Below are 16241 nucleotides of genomic sequence, written 5' to 3'. Positions count from 1 at the left end.
TTGTTGGTCTGTTCTTTGGTTTCTATATTTTGTTATTTAAGAGTTCATGTACACACAAGTAGAACTTGGCAGTCTGTTTGAAGTTGAAGCAGAATTTTCCAGGATGTGCTGTCGGTGTAGGAAGCTCAACTCCCCTGTTTGTTACTGTGCTGCTCCTCAAATTTTGATGTAGTTAACTTCCACTGTTCCTCGATTGTAAAATAATTTCCCCAGTTCCTCACTACCAAAAAATGTCTGACTGTTAACCCATTTAAAAACTGTATACTGGTTCTGTTTTATGTTTTACCTTGTTTTATACTGGATGTAGTGTGATTTGTGATTGTTACTTTTGCTTATCAACAGTACTTTTGAATGTATTTTAGTTATATGTCTCATTGTTAGATATATTGTGATATTTAGGTGGTGTTATTGTTCTATTTTTTTATCTGTAATTGGGAGGTTTGCGCTATCTCAATCTTTGCATAGGTTTCTACAGGAATGTGTATATATAGTTAATATGTTCACATTGGTTGTTAAAGTTATATTTATTACATCTATATATACATGAAAAATATACCTATAAATGTTGCAAAATAGCTGCATAGTATGTTTTGTAAAAATGGTAAATATTTCTACTGTAGTTACCTCTGGAACAAACTAAAGCACTAATGGGTTAATGCAGTAATTCTTAAAATAAGAACTTTAAAATGTTGTACCAATGTTCTACTGTATCCCTTTGTTCTTGTTTCTGGCCTCCTTATTACTCATTTTTGTTGTTGTGTCCTCATTTGTTAGTCACTTTGATTAAAAGCATTTTCTAAATGATTTAGTGTAAATGTTGATATCCACATGCCTACTGTTGTGGAACAGCTCTAGATGAAGTCCTAAAGTCTGTAGATGAACGGGTCTGCTTTGATTGTCAGAGACAGTAGCCGGGTTGCTGAGCTCATTACCGTTCTAAAGGTCAAGAGCTTAGTTGCGTTATGTGCATGGTGTGTTTATAATAGAGGAGATGAATCACTGGATCATAATATGGAAGCATCTCTTTATACATTTCCCTCCATCATATTTCACGACATGCCCTCTGTCTAATAGCATAGAGAGAGAGCTGTATCTGTGCCCTGAATAACTTTACAATTGCCTTTGGTCTTTAACCTTTAGTCTGTTTTTATCTTGCAGGTGAGAAGGGCACTCTAACCCATGGCTCTATCGTGGATGGGAAGTTTGAGGGTTTCATTAAGAGCCATCATGGCACATACTACGTAGAACCCTCAGAGAGATACCTCAAAGACCAGAATGTGCCCTACCACTCAGTCATCTACCATGAGGATGACATCGGTAAGAAAATATTAGCATTAGAGTCACCTATGTCATATCCTTAATAATCTACTATTTCATACTGTGCATTTTACTGTGCATGTGTCCAGTTTACTGATCAGATTTATGTCTGTAGTTATAGTTTCTATGGATGCTTTAGATTATATAGATGTAATTAGCTAACAAACTTGTTTTATACACTACACTACTGTTGAAAGGTTTGGGGTTGGTAAGGTTTTTTTTATTGTTTTTGAAAGAAGTCTAATGAAATATTATTGCCATTTAAAATAATAAAATGTAAGTTATTCCTGTGATGACAAAGCTGAATTTTCAGCATCATTACTCCAATCTTCAGTGTCACATGATCCTTCAGAAATAATTATAATATGCTGATTTGGTGATCATAAAACATTTCTTATTATTTTCAATGTTGAAAACAGTTGTGCTGCTTAATAATTTTGTGGAAACCATGATACGTTTTTTTTCTCAGGATTCTTTTAATAAAAAGGGCAAAAAGAACAGCTTTCTTTTGAAAAATATTTTTTTTATGTCACTTTCGATAAATTTAATGCATCCTCTCTGAATAAACATTCATTTCTTTAAAAAACAACAAATCTTACTGACCCTAACCTTTTGAATGGTAGTGTACATAAATAAAAGTAGTTTGACACTAACCAGTTCCTGAACTCAGCTTTAGATGCTGTAAATGTAAATAAACTGCTTTTAGCATAATCAAGTTTACACACAGTTAAAGATCCATATCATGTTTGCTTTTGTTTGGAAATGATAATGAATGTGTCTGAGTGGGTCTGTCTCCAATCACTGATGTTCTGAGACTCTCTTGAGTGTGATGAGATCTGTTAAAATGGCTGGAACATGGGATTGGTTTCAAATTGCATGTTTTGATTGCTTTTGGAGGGAAAAGTGCCGTTAATGTTGGTATTACAGCACATATAATGGTCATTATAATCTTTTGAAAAGGTGTTTTGGATCATGAGAATGAAATTGAGTGAATTAGTGTAATATAAAGCATTGGCACACAAATAAACCAGTTAGGACACAGCAAAAGGCAGTGAGCTTCCCCTTCTCCTCTTAAAGGTGCAGTGTGTAAATTTTACTGGCATCTAATGGTAAGTTATGGTGGCCGACAGGAAAAGATATCGTCTGAGACAGCAGAGAGTAGCCAGTTAAGCAATGAGGTTTCTTTACAAAGATACATTTAAGAAATTAGGTTTACTTAATTATTCAATAAATCGATGTTATTGTGAATATTATTGTTACTTGTTCATCATTGTGTTTGTGTTTTATTCGCTGACTTTAGCTAGCTTCTTTGCACGAAGAACAACATAGGGACGAAGCGCGTATGTCCGTTTAGGGCTACTGTAGAAACATGTCGGCGCATTTCAATGTAAGGGGACCCGCGGTGCATGTAGAAATGGCTCATTCTAAGGTAATAAAAACGTAACGGTTCATCAAGTAAAGTCTTTATACACCACTTTAAAACATAGTAATGTATATGATATACCCTCCTAAAATATTATACAATGCACCTTTAAGGCATAGAAAAAGGTCAAAGGCAACAAACTTGAGGATTCTAGTGTGCTGTAGGCCAGTGTTTCCCAACCTTTTTTTAAATTATTTTTTGCCTTGGCATAAGTAAAAACCGTACACCACTAAGCACTAAAATATAACAAAATTGCACAAACATGCATTGCTTCAAATGGCATATTTAAACTGGATATTATATTAAAAGTAGTACTCACATTAATGTGAAACTTGAGGTAGGAACACAGTAAGGTAATATAAGAAACTATGATGTTGGTGATAAAAAACTAAAAGATTTTACATAATACCAGGCGGAAACCTCGTATTTTTTAAATAATTGAACACCGTGTCGTCAAAGTTGGTATTGTGGTTTTATATGTGGTCAGACACTTGCATGTGTCATCACTGGAATAGCTGCATCTGAGGCACTAAGTGCATCGCATAACTTTTTCATTAAAGTTTATTGTAGTTACCTATATGCGCGTTCACTTTTTCTCAGTTGAATATATTTGGCCAAAATATCATGATATAAAAGATGAAGCGCTATGCAGAGGATATTTGAAACTGAATATTTGCTTCAACTAGATGGCAAATATCTGTAATAGATTTATTATTTGAAATTTGATAATTTTCCACGCCACACCTGACACCCTGTCACGGTAGTGTGCCACTGCACAGGTGTTGGGAAACACTACTAGACTTTACTGTGTTTTGTCTCACTCTCTCTGTTGCATTCTGTCAGTTACTCACCCTCTCAATCAAACATAGTGGTGCACTTTTCCTGCTTGTCAGGCTGATAAAGCCTCTTAAATACTAGCATATGTTAATACTGTTAAAATATCCTCAAACACAAAGTACAAGTACAAAGAGGTGAAACATTACATCACAGCCCTGTCAAAGATTAGCTGCTTGTAAACGGGTATGCTTTCTCTTAATACACACCGCTGTCCAAAAGTTTGGGGTCAGTAAGACACTTTTATTTATTATTATTTGGAAAGAAATTAATTCTAAGGAAAATATATTTCAGTTTCCACAAAAATATTAATCAGTACAACTATTTAACTTATAAAAGGGAATGTTTTTTGAGCAGCAAATCAGCATATTAGAATGATTTCTGAAGGGTCATGTGACACTGGAGGACTGGAGTAAAGGCTCCTGAAAATATATTAAAATTGAAAACAGTTTTAACATTTTATATTGTAATAATATTTCACAATATTATAGATTTTACTGTATTTTTAATAAATTAAATGAGCATAAGGGCATAAGAAACTGTAATATATATGGTCCTGGTCAAGACAATCTCCTGAACTCCAAACTGAATGTCAGAATTGGAAAGAAAGGTGATTTAAGCAATTTTGAGCGTGGCATGGTTGTTGGTGCCAGACGGGCCGGTCTGAGTATTTCACAATCTGCTCAGTTACTGGGATTTTCACGCACAACCATTTCTAGGGTTTACAATGAATGGTGTGAAAAGGGAAAAACATCCAGTATGCGGCAGTCCTGTGGGCGAAGATGCCTTGTTGATGCTAGAGGTCAGAGGAGAATGGGACGACTGATTCAAGCTGATAGAAGAGCAACTTTGACTGAAATAACCACTCGTTACAACCGAGGTATGCAGCAAAGCATTTGTGAAGCCACAACACGCACAACCTTGAGGCGGATGGGCTACAACAGCAGAACACCCCACCGTGTACCACTCATCTCCAATACAAATAGGAAAAAGAGGCTACAATTTGCAAGAGCTCACCAAAATTGGACAGTTAAAGACTGGAAAAATGTTGCCTGGTCTGACAAGTCTCGATTTCTGTTGAGACATTCAGATGGTAGAGTCAGAATTTGGGGTAAACAGAATGAGAACATGGATCCATCATGCCTTGTTACCACTGTGCAGGCTGGTGGTGGTGGTGTAATGGTGTGGGGGATGTTTTCTTGGCACACTTTAGAACCCTTAGTGCCGATTGGGCATCGTTTAAATGCCACGGCCTACCTGAGCATTGTTTCTGACCATGTACCCATCCTCTGATGGCTACTTCCAGCAGGATAATGCACCATGTCACAAAGCTCGAATCATTTCAAATTGTTTTCTTGAACATGACAATGAGTTCACTGTACTAAAATGGCCCCCACAGTCACCAGATCTCAACCCAATAGAGCATCTTTGGGATGTGGTGAAACGGGAGCTTTGTGCCCTGGAAGTGCATCCCACAAATCTCCCATCAACTGCAAGATGCTATCCTATCAATATGGGCCAACATTTCTAAAGAATGCTTACAGCACCTTGTTGAATCAATGCCACGTAGAATTAAGGCAGTTCTGAAGGCGAAAGGGGGTCAAACACAGTATTAGTATGGTGTTCCTAATAATCCTTTAGGTGAGTGTATATAAAAAGACCAACTTTTGAACAGTAGTGTACACTTGTAAAGTGGATTATTCTGGTGCTGGATGCTAATTGGCAGGGTTCCTACGCAGTTTGGAAAAGTATGGAATTTGATTTGAGTAATTTCCAGGTCTGGAAAAGTATGGAAAAAAGAAAGCAGAGTATGGAAAAATATTGACCCTATTTTGTTTTCTAAAATAGAAAATTAAGAATTTAATGAAAATAAATGTATCATACAAGAAGTGTGTTTTCATGGCAGCTATTTAGTGATTGTCAAAAAAGACTGAATGAATTCTTTTTCATTATGCAAAAATGCAGTTTATAAGTGTTTTGGGTTTCTTCTCCTGATATTCTTAGCATTCTTACAGAGCCACTAAAAGGATCTTTGCAAAAATACAAAAATATGCAGACTTTCGTGTGCGCATGAGAAACCATTAAACTTAGCATAGACAATGTACACTGAGCCACCTATTGCACCATTAGCCCATTTCACTGTGTGGTTTCTTGGCCGCCATAGAGTATGTGTTAAAGCAGACCTAAGGCCTTGAAATAGGATAATGTAGCCTACTGCCCCAATGAAAGCCACATTTTTTTTAATCAAGGTCTCTTTTATTTTTCAGATATAACAAACAAAGGAAATACAATTCACACATGAAATAGTCAAATCTAGATCCTGTCCATACAAACAAACCACCCAACTCCCCAGTGCCCCACACCCACAAGTACTGGACCCCCAGCAAATTTCCATACATCCCGGCAGATTCATACATGTATTATTAAAATATCTAGGTAAATAAAAGAAAAAGACAACATAAATAAATAATAATAACAATAATAATTAAAGAAAAAAATAAATAAATAAAAAGGGGGTACAAACAAATGCACAAACCAACCGATGAGAGAAAAAAGAAAAAAAAGGTATGCACACACAATTGGGTTACATATATATGTTAGTAGCTGCCATGCCTTCTACAAAGGAAATAAATGGCTGCCAGAAAGCCAAATTTTGACCACTTTTATTTTAAGCACCCGTTTTTATTTACCCTTGAACTTGGCAAATAGGACAATGCACACAGCCATATTGTGCCATCAGCCCATTTAGTGTCATGGTTTCTCTGCCGCCACAAAGGATGCATTAAATTGAACATTAGGCCTTAATATTAGAGGTACTACCCCAAGGAAAGTCAAATTTTGAGCAAATAGGCCTAGATTTCTATTAATTCATGTGCATATTTGCTCTCTTTTTCTTCATAGATTAGGTTATAGTATATAAAACTAGAAATTGTAAGCATGCAAAAAAATTCCCGTGCGCATGTAAATGGTTTCTCGAGGGCATGCAAAAGTCTGTATATATACACTACTGTGCAAAAGTCTTAGGCACTTTAGTATTTTCACCCCCCAAAAATAGTTTTAAGCCAGTTATATATTTTGCTGTAGTGTGTCAGCTTACCTTCCCAAACATTAATTTTGCCATTAATGGTAATAATCCAGTGAGATATATATATATATATATATATATATTGCACAAGGAGTGACAAGAGCTGGTATGATCTGATCTCTCCATAATCGAGCCTGTCTGTGATTACATGAAGAAACAGAAAAAAGTAAATCCAGAAGAACTGCAGCAATGTCTCCAAGATGCTTGAAACCTTCCTGCAAAGCTACAGTAATGTGAGACGTTTTAGGCACTTGTGTAAAAATGCTGTAAAGTGAGGATGCTTTCCAAAATAATGTCATAAATAGATTTTATTTATCAATTAGCTTCTATAAACTGAATCAAATCAATATTTGGTGTGACCACCCTTTGCGTTGAAGACCACCCTTGCAAATGAAGAAAAAGAGAGCAAATCACTCGCTCCTACGAGTCTACATCCCTACCAGAAGCCTACGATCGGTCAATGAGCGACGGCTTGTGGTACCATCACAGAGAGCCACAAAATCACTCTCCAGAACATTCTCATTCACGGTACCATGCTGGTGGAATCATCTGCCCACCCTCATCCGGAATGCAGAATCCCTGACAGCGTTCAAAAGACAACTGAAATCTCTTCCGTGAGCACTTCACATAAAAAAAAAAAAAAACCTTTCTTTCGTTTTCCTTTAAATCCTCGCTTGTCTGGCTTATGCTACTCTGAGCAATGTCTGAACTTTGTATTTTGAGCACTTTTTGCGTTGTTTTTGCCTCTTCACGATGACTCGCTTGGTTTAGTCCTCAGTTGTAAGTCGCTTTGGCTAAATGACTAAATGTAAAAATGTAAATGTTTAAAACAGCTGTTGTCCAGGTACACTTGCACATAGCTTTTCAGGAAGATTTCTTCAAGAGTCTTGGAGACGTTGCAACAGTTCTTCTGGATTTAGTAGTTCTTTCTGTTTCTTCATGTAATCCCAGATGGACTCGATTATGGTGAGATCAGATCTCCGTGTGGAGCATACTGGCTGTTGTCAGACTCCTTATGCATATACAAATCTCACTGGATTATTACAATGGAAAAATAAATGTTTGGAAATGTAAACTGATATTTCCTACTGACACTACAGCAAAAGATATAAATAACTGTCTTAAAACCATTTTTTGGGGGTTAAAAAATACTAATTTTGCTTTGGAGATCTCCTACAACAAACGCCTTCATTTTCTCATAATATACATTGTACATCACCACATTTTTCAATGATTCTCAAACGAATTGTCCGATGATTCAGTCTCTTTAAATCCCTCCTTTCCACGAGCCTGCTCTGCTCTGATTGGCTAGACGGCCTAGTCCGGTGTGATTGGTCTACTGCTTACAGCGCTTGTCGGAAGCTAAACATCCTTAACTGAAGTTCAGCTCCGGAGGCTTCCTCAGTCTTCAGCGATTGTACACTGTAAAGACAGTAACTATGACGTAGATTTTACCATATCAATCTGAGCGCGAGTTCGATAATGAACAGTCCCTCCAGAAAAACGCAATTATGCGATCACATGATTTAGTGCATAATCAGCCAAAGTCCGCATATTCATGCGGGGGCCGCATTTTTTTCCAAATACGCCGCACTTTCGCCGCATAAATTGCCGATTTCCGTGCAAAATATGCGGGGCTTGCATGATTTCATAATCCTTGCATTTTCGTTGCAAAAGTCACATATATATTAGCAGAAAGTTGAAAAATGTTGCATTTGCTTCACACAAGAGCAGCCATTTCCCCCTGTTGCCATGGGAACGTTATGAAGTGACGTAATTACGCGACGTGAACATCATCGAAAAGCTGTAAAACAGGAGCACACTATTTTTTTATATTTAATTTATTCATTTTTACAGAAGTTGTAGCATATTCCTTTTGTAAAGCTACATAACTTGTTTGACTCATCAATGTTTTGTAAGTTTGATGTGTTTATTAAGGTCTTGTAACGCGTTGTGTCGGGAAGGAAAATAGGGATAGCTCACAGCTGAAGTTATTGCAGAGGCCAGACAGACTCACGGAGGCGATTGGCATCTCACAACTCGCACTTTATTCCCAAATCGAACTCGTATAACTGTCTGTCACACGTTCTACCGTCCACATCGTTACTTAATAAACAAAATAAGATAAAAGAAGTAGCATCAAACAGAAATTACCCGCACACATAGGGTGTTCGAGGCGCATGGCACATACAATATATAATACTGCAGGCAGTTCAACAGGGAGCGCGCAGCTCTTAAAGGGGCCACACCTTATTTCCACTCGTTACAGTCTGAAATAAAACAAGATGAGAAATTAAATATTCCCAGCACTTTCTGTGATGTATGCTTGCTTATCATAGAAAGTAATAAGATATGACTCTTTACATTAAGGTAGTAGCCTAGTGAGAACAGGGTGTTGGGGGAATCACTTTTCTTTTCTCTTTCATCAAACCGCAGTTTTTGCAAGTTCCCACAGTTTTTGCAAGTTCCCGCAGTGCGCAGTTTTTGCAAGTTCCCGCAATTTCATCGCATAAAACTGCATAAATATCCCGCATATTCCATCGCATTTTTAAAAAAAACGGCCGCATAATCAAGGATTTTTGCACGCAACAATCACAAAAAAACTCTGCGTTTTTCTGGAAGGACTGAATGAAACTTGTGAACTAGTTGAATGAACTAGTTATTCAACCTGAATCTCCATCGCAAGGACGACTCGAGCAGGACTCAGTGTTTCTCAGTGATACGCTAATCAGTTTGAGGAACATTATGAGATGTTGCAGCTGTATTTCCTCACCATCACCATTAACAAATGTATGTTCATCAAACATAATATTTTTCTAATTTATTGTGGTGCACGTGTGAACTGTATCATTAACTGTATTAATAATAGTGCATACGTTAGCCGAATAACTGATGTAACATTAACGTGAGTTAGCCGGTTAGCCAGAGAACTACACAATATAGTTGTGGGCGTTAGGCAAATGTGTTACCCAGTGACGTGTAGCCGTCACGGAAGTAAGATTCGAATTCCTGACGACTTGTTTAGGCGGTTCAGAGTCGATTCCTTCTTTTGAGAAACAATAACTTTATTTAACGGGTGCTCTTTCGTCTTCATAACTTTGCAGATAGCTACATTACATGAAAGGGAATATCCGAAAAAGCATAATAGGGGCACTTTAAATATGGTCTGAAAATCTACAGAGAGGTTTGGAAATTTGAGTCTGGAAATTTTGAAATGGAAAATGTGTTGGAACCCTTAATTGGTCAATATAGCTTTCCTAAATATATAGGAAACAAGGAAAGTAGCTTTCTCTGATTTATAAAGTATAGTGTTAACATCATGTGGAAGTGCAAAAGGAAATTGAGCGTCTTTTCCACACAGCTGTGTCATACTGTGAAGTAATGAAGTGCTCAGTATCAATATCGGTTCTAGGAAAAACAGGATGACTAACTCTAGCTTATGCATATACACCATTGTAGCTGCGGTTAAACAGTCAGATGACTGGAAGCATTGTGAAGACAGACTCAACTCACTCCAGCTTGCATGTTGAGTGTGCACAATAAGTGAAATCACTAAAGAGAGCTAATGTATTATTACTGCAAAAATGGATGAGGTCAGTTTGGGACAGTGAGTTTGTATCTATGGGAGGCAAAGAGAAAGAGTTAATTGTGGATGACAGTGGTCTATTGAAGCACAAGGACAAAGGTCAGAAGGAGGGTAGCTGGAGAGGGGAGTGAACTCTGGATCACTCACTGGCTCATGCCAGGCTCAGAAATGTGGGTGTGTTTCTCCTTCTGAAACATACACTTACAGGAAAACCTCACTGACATTAAATGATAAAATCAGCAATTGTGAACAATGTAATTGACCATATTTAGGCTCAGTTTCAATCATTTTCTCTAAAAAAGGAAGGCCTAGAATTATTTATTCTCTCATTGGGCTGTTATTCCTAATCTCTGCCTTTAGGGTAATGATTCTCACTTGAGTAATTTAATGCTTAAGCAAAGCTTTAGTCAAACTCCTGGAGGCTGATGAGAAAAGAGAACTTACAGTATCACAAATATATATCCCAGTTTGAAAAATCATGAAATTTATCATTTCTTCTACATGCATTAATTACAGTGAATGCATCTACTGAACTTTATTGATGTGGATTAATGGACAACTTACATAAAGGGTTGGGTTTTGGGCTGGCAAAATTCTTATCAATTTGTTATTTGCCTCTAACCATTTATCTCATCCCCATGATGCCCACTCGCATTGGGTTGTTCCAGGACCAGTAAAAGCGTGCGTCATACAGGTTTGGTCCACCATAATGGAGTTTTCTGAGAATTTCAGCTGGTATTATTTCATATTAATAAGCTCAATCTTCACAGTATGGGTTGTTAATACTGAAACTGTATTGCCACTTGAAGCATGGCATAACTTGCCACAACCACAGTTTTCAACTAAAAACGTAAAACATTTTTATGCGTTTTGGCCGTTCATTTACACGACAACAGCGTTTTGGGTGCCAGCGTTTTAGGTACACAGTCTCCGTGTAAACAACAAAATGCGAATCTCTGAAAACGATGACGTCATGCACAGTATTACTTGTTCAATTTATAGTGTTTCATCGCCATCTAATGGCCTGGCAGCAGAAAACAGCGCTTTTAGTCGTTTTCGTGGATCCCTGTGAATGGGGATCATTTTGACAATGGGTGTCGTCTGTATGTGGAAAACTCAAAGGACAAACTTCTCAGTTTTAAGCATATCGTTGTTGTGTAAATGTACCCTTAGTCTTGTGTTTCTGAGTGGTTGTTTGTCAGTTTTAAAACGTGTTGTTTTCTGACTCAGAACAAATGTGTCAGTAGTACATTAATAATTTCCACTCAAACAATCCACATTTTTTATTGTTCACACTTTCTCAAGAGTAAAAAATGAATCTGGGATTTCAGCTAATAGCTTGCCATGCTTCCATTTCAATTATTTGGATATTGATCTCATCTCAGAAGATAGATTTCTATTCTCTCAAGACACGTGTCATTTTCTTTTGCACTTGTTTCCTCTAGACAGATGTCTCTCTTGTTCTGCCCAACAAAGATTTGCATTTGAATGGGGTTGCATTCAGTGTGGGACAATAAAAAGCTCAAAGAGAAGAAATGGAGTTGTTATGATCAGAGGTCAGAGTGTCAGTCTTTCCCTAACATCCTCCAAGACACCTGCAAAGGACCACATACAGTCCATATTTTCTCCTCCCTCACATTAAAGAGCACGTTTGGATGATTCATTGTCGGTACATGCTAACATTATTCCACCACATCCACTTCATGCATGAAGAAAATTTTGCTAAAGTTCTCTCAGGAGATTGATATATGTTTTTAGTTGAGCTCTCTCACATCGAAACCTCAGTATCTTCACACTTCCTGTAAACATTTCGGCCTGTGACCCCTCCAGGCACGGATAAGCTAATGCAGCAATTCCACGCAACCACCTTCATCAAGATATCATGCACATGATGCTGAATTGTAAAGATTATTAAGAGAGTTACTCATGTGGGATCCTCAGTGTCTATGTGTGGTTATTGTTCTCTGTGGAGTTCTCATAGACACTCTGCTGTCTCATTAGACCAACTCTCTTTTTTCACTTAGAGTGTCTGGCTGTCCTGGAACTGTGAAACCATCAGAATAAACCTGTCATGGGTAATTAGACTGATGTGTCAGAGCTGTACACATGTGCACTGGTTATGGTCTATCGTGTTATTTTTTACAGTCTGTACTTCTCTAATCTGTGAGTTGGGTAGATACTCCACTGGTCTTCGGTCAAAGACAAGCTGATATTTGTCAGAATGACACCCATGCCAAATTTTAGGGCAGTGACTATACCTTGCTGTACTGACAGCATTTTATATTTTGATATGAATGTGATTAATATCCAAAGGTGCTCAACATACTGGTCACATCATCATAAAAAATGTGTGTGTGTGTGTGCCAGATCACTTTGGTTGAATGGAGGGGAGCAAATGCTTTTCTATTATGGATGCTGGCAGGATTTCAATTTAGACTTTCCATTTAAAAATATACAATATCTATAGAAGACACTTGATTTATACTCTCATTTTCATCACTGCTGTTGTTTGATTATTGCAAGCAGTGAAAGTGGGGTCCAGAAACAACTTTCTGTCAAAAATAATACTTGCCATTCATACTTGCGGTTTTAAATTTAATATTGGTAATATTTTAATATGGTAATGAATTAACAACGGATTTGTTAGATGATTTATATATGGTTTCCATATGTACATGTATACTACTGTTCCAAAGTTTGGGGTCAGTAAATTTTTTTTTTAACAAATTGATTATTGTATGCATTAAATTAATCAGAAATACCAGTAAAGAATCCTGAAAGAATTATATATGGGATAGGATATTTGATTTGTGACAAACCGCACAGGTGTTTGCTCAGCCATCAAATGTAGCCATCAAGAAGTAATAGCATTAATGAAAGAAACTGTCAGTGCTGTGTTAAATGCTGTAAATAGTAATCCAGTGCAGTTAATATAAGAATATTTTTGGACTCTGCAGCCTCAAAAAGGCAGAGACCTCAATATCGGTAACACTTTGTGCTTTTCCCATTACACAATAACAGGAATAGGTGTATTCCTTAGGTGTAGTGTGTGATAGTACTTTGTGCAGTTTCTTCGCTGAGAAGCTTCCCTCAGGATAAATGTCTAGTTTTGACTCAGTGTCTTTTCAGTTGTGTATCATATTCTGATGTGGAATATTGAGGTTTAAAATGGATAAAAATTTATAAAAAAGGAAAATTAAGTCTAGATAAAAGGGTATTAATGAAATGAAAACTTCAGTGAAGTAAAGGTGAAGTGCAGCAGCATGCTGCTTAATTAGAGACTGGACATGTTAACAATATAGTTTTGAAATGCACAAGCATTGTGTTGCATTGGTTTTCAAGCAGCTCTTGATTTTTCTCTTCCCAGATTACCCTCACAAGTATGGATCAGAAGGTGGCTGTGCAGATCACTCTGTATTTGAGAGGATGAAGAAATACCAGGCATCTGCAGTGGAGGAGCCCACCCAGGTCAGCTCCAACAGCCCTTTATACAGCTCAGCTGAACACCACTGATATCACCAACTAGCACCACGATCTTGCAAATAAACAGAAACCATATCACACAGGGAGATCTGGAACATTTCTCTTTCCCATGATTCTGAAGTTTAGATTTCAATTTGATACCTGGCCAGAATACACCAGAGAAAGATTAAATTCTGATTTGAAATAGATGATTCACTATATCTATGTACTCAAAAATGTATTGTCTTATGTGTCCTGCTGTTTTCCCTGCAGCAGACAAACCGCGTTATTGACGAAGAGATGGCTGATGGGCCGGTGATCCTGAGGAAACGTCGTGCAGTACAGCCAGAGAAAAATACCTGTCAGCTCTTCATCCAGACAGACCACCTCTTTTTCAAATACTATGGCACCAGGGAGGCTGTGATCGCACAGGTACACCTTAAGCACAAACAGGTATCTTTATGGCAAGTGGTGCCTGCTGTGTTTTATATTGCACATTTATAGGGTTGTTCTTTTGGGTTATGCAGATTTCCAGTCACGTGAAGGCCATTGACTCCATCTATCAAAGCACGGATTTTCAGGGCATCCGCAATATCAGCTTCATGGTGAAGAGAATCAAGGTTAGTGTGTTTCTCTCTTCACTGTTATCTTTTTTTTCTCTGATATGTGGTCTGATTTTTTTTTTTTTTTTTTTTTTTTTTAGATGTGGTGCACTCTATTATGTGAATGTCATTTCCTTTTGGAACTGTAATATGGATTGAGACAGTTTTGTAATTATTTTAAGAATGTCAAGCCCAGTTCTTGACATATTTAATCTAATGTGAACTTTAAACAGCATATTCTTATTATTATCCATCATGATTACCTGGTTAGAATACAACTTACATCTTGACCGACTGGCTCAAGATGTTACAGTTGTACAGAGGGGTTACAGATCTCACTCAGTATTGACCAGATGTCAATAAAAGCTTGTCAGCCCATATACTGCAGCTCTTCGAAGACTTCTCCTTTTAGTCCCAGGCAACTGCTCTGCAATTGACTCTTTGGCTGCTTAAGGGGCCGTTCACACAGAAACAGTTATGGACAAAAGTAGGTGTTTTGAGACACAAAAGCAAAAATGTATTTGACAGTGTTTTGGCGCAGCATTCTTGTATGACCATCTAACATGGTTACAATAGACAGAGAGAGACACAAATGAGGACACAAAATGTTACATCCATCCTGGATCTCATGTAGATTGTACCCATCTGTTGTATTAAACTGAAGTCTGTTTGTGTTTCTATTTTAGATCAACACTACCAGTGATGAGTCGGATCGCTCCAACCCTTTCCGATTTGCCAACATCGGTGTTGAGAAATTTCTAGAGCTCAACTCGGAGCAGAATCACGATGACTACTGCCTAGCCTACGTCTTCACAGATAGAGACTTTGATGATGGAGTCCTGGGTCTGGCCTGGGTTGGGGCTCCTTCAGGTATGATCAGAGATACACATACAGGGTCTCCCTGATTTATAGCCTAAGAGGTTTTCTGTGTGTGTGAGTGGCCTAGTGTCTGCTAATCTGAAATTAAATCAGCATGCAGAGAGAGACGAGGCAGGGTTGAAGACCTGCGAATCAGACATGATGTTGATGTGGGACTGGCCATGTTGTCTCTATTAACCTCAGTACACGGCCTGACGATAAAATTATCAGTGAAAGTCCTCACACTGTGTGTGTACACATGTTTACTTTGCTATACATTGGGGGTCTAATTGTCCCCAGAATTAGCTAAATGTGTCCTTTTAGGGCTGGGGTTAGGATCAGTCTGTAGTAATTATATTTAGATTAATATAGACATAGTACAAGTCTAAAATATGTCTTTATTTAGTTTAAATGCCATTTAAGCACACTAATTTTGATCAGACTTTATTTTACTTTATTTTTTAGTAGGTATCTTAACTGCATTATTCTCAAGATAAAGAGGCATTGAAACAAGGGCAGAGCGGCATCCAAGCTTTGCATACAGAATAGGTCCATAAAGCTAAACACAACTTGCCTTTAAGCTCTGCTTGATGAAAACCCTATTATTGTTTTTCACATATTTGCCTTTCTTTAACACAGACATGCACACCTTGAAAGTGAGAGATTCTTTTCATCACCTTTTATGTGTGTTTGTTTCTATTAATGTATTCATGTTGCTAGGGAGGTGTGCATCTCTCTCACCTCTTTGGCTTTTCAGTTCAGTTTTTTTTGCCTGCTGCACAGACACTCATTAATAGACAAATACACAGCTTGTTGCATAAACGCATAGTGTCTGGTTATTTTTTATTTTATTTTTTTAAAGTTTTGTATTGATTTTTGTTGTCTTTTTTAAATGATTCAGTGTCTTGAAGACTTGAGGACTGAATGCTTATACATATTTCAGTTTTTAGTTCACGATACAGATAGCCTGGCGTCGTCATACTCAGATTCTAGTCAGAATATGAGTCTGATACTGCTCCATTGGGCTGTGATTATGGGGCGTGTTTTAACCGAACCAGGAAAGAAAATGCCTCT

The 16241-nt window shown here is 37.5% G+C and overlaps 1 protein-coding gene and 1 long non-coding RNA gene across 3 annotated transcripts in view; both read left to right on the top strand.

Annotated features, from left to right (window-relative positions):
* The window catches only part of adam10a (ADAM metallopeptidase domain 10a), a 96130-nt gene that overhangs the window by 66459 nt on the left and 13430 nt on the right, over positions 1-16241 (top strand). The window contains exons 4-8 of one of the 2 annotated variants that reach the window (XM_056234119.1): positions 1159-1317; positions 13613-13713; positions 13984-14139; positions 14235-14327; positions 14996-15179. In XM_056234119.1, the coding sequence (XP_056090094.1) occupies positions 1159-1317; positions 13613-13713; positions 13984-14139; positions 14235-14327; positions 14996-15179 (693 nt within the window). Of the gene's footprint in view, positions 1-1158; positions 1318-13612; positions 13714-13980; positions 14140-14234; positions 14328-14995; positions 15180-16241 lie in introns of both variants that reach the window. The other variant, XM_056234118.1, reaches the window with a different exon arrangement.
* LOC130069933 (uncharacterized) lies at positions 8175-8770 on the top strand. The gene is made up of 2 exons (XR_008803817.1): positions 8175-8445; positions 8662-8770. It is a non-coding gene; the product is annotated as an uncharacterized LOC130069933 (long non-coding RNA).

This window comes from Rhinichthys klamathensis, unplaced genomic scaffold, assembly GCF_029890125.1.
Source record: "Rhinichthys klamathensis goyatoka isolate OS25496 unplaced genomic scaffold, OSU_Roscu_1.1 h1tg000388l_1, whole genome shotgun sequence".
NCBI classification, from domain to species: domain Eukaryota; kingdom Metazoa; phylum Chordata; class Actinopteri; order Cypriniformes; family Leuciscidae; genus Rhinichthys; species Rhinichthys klamathensis.
This window is presented reverse-complemented; position numbering and strand designations above follow the sequence as displayed.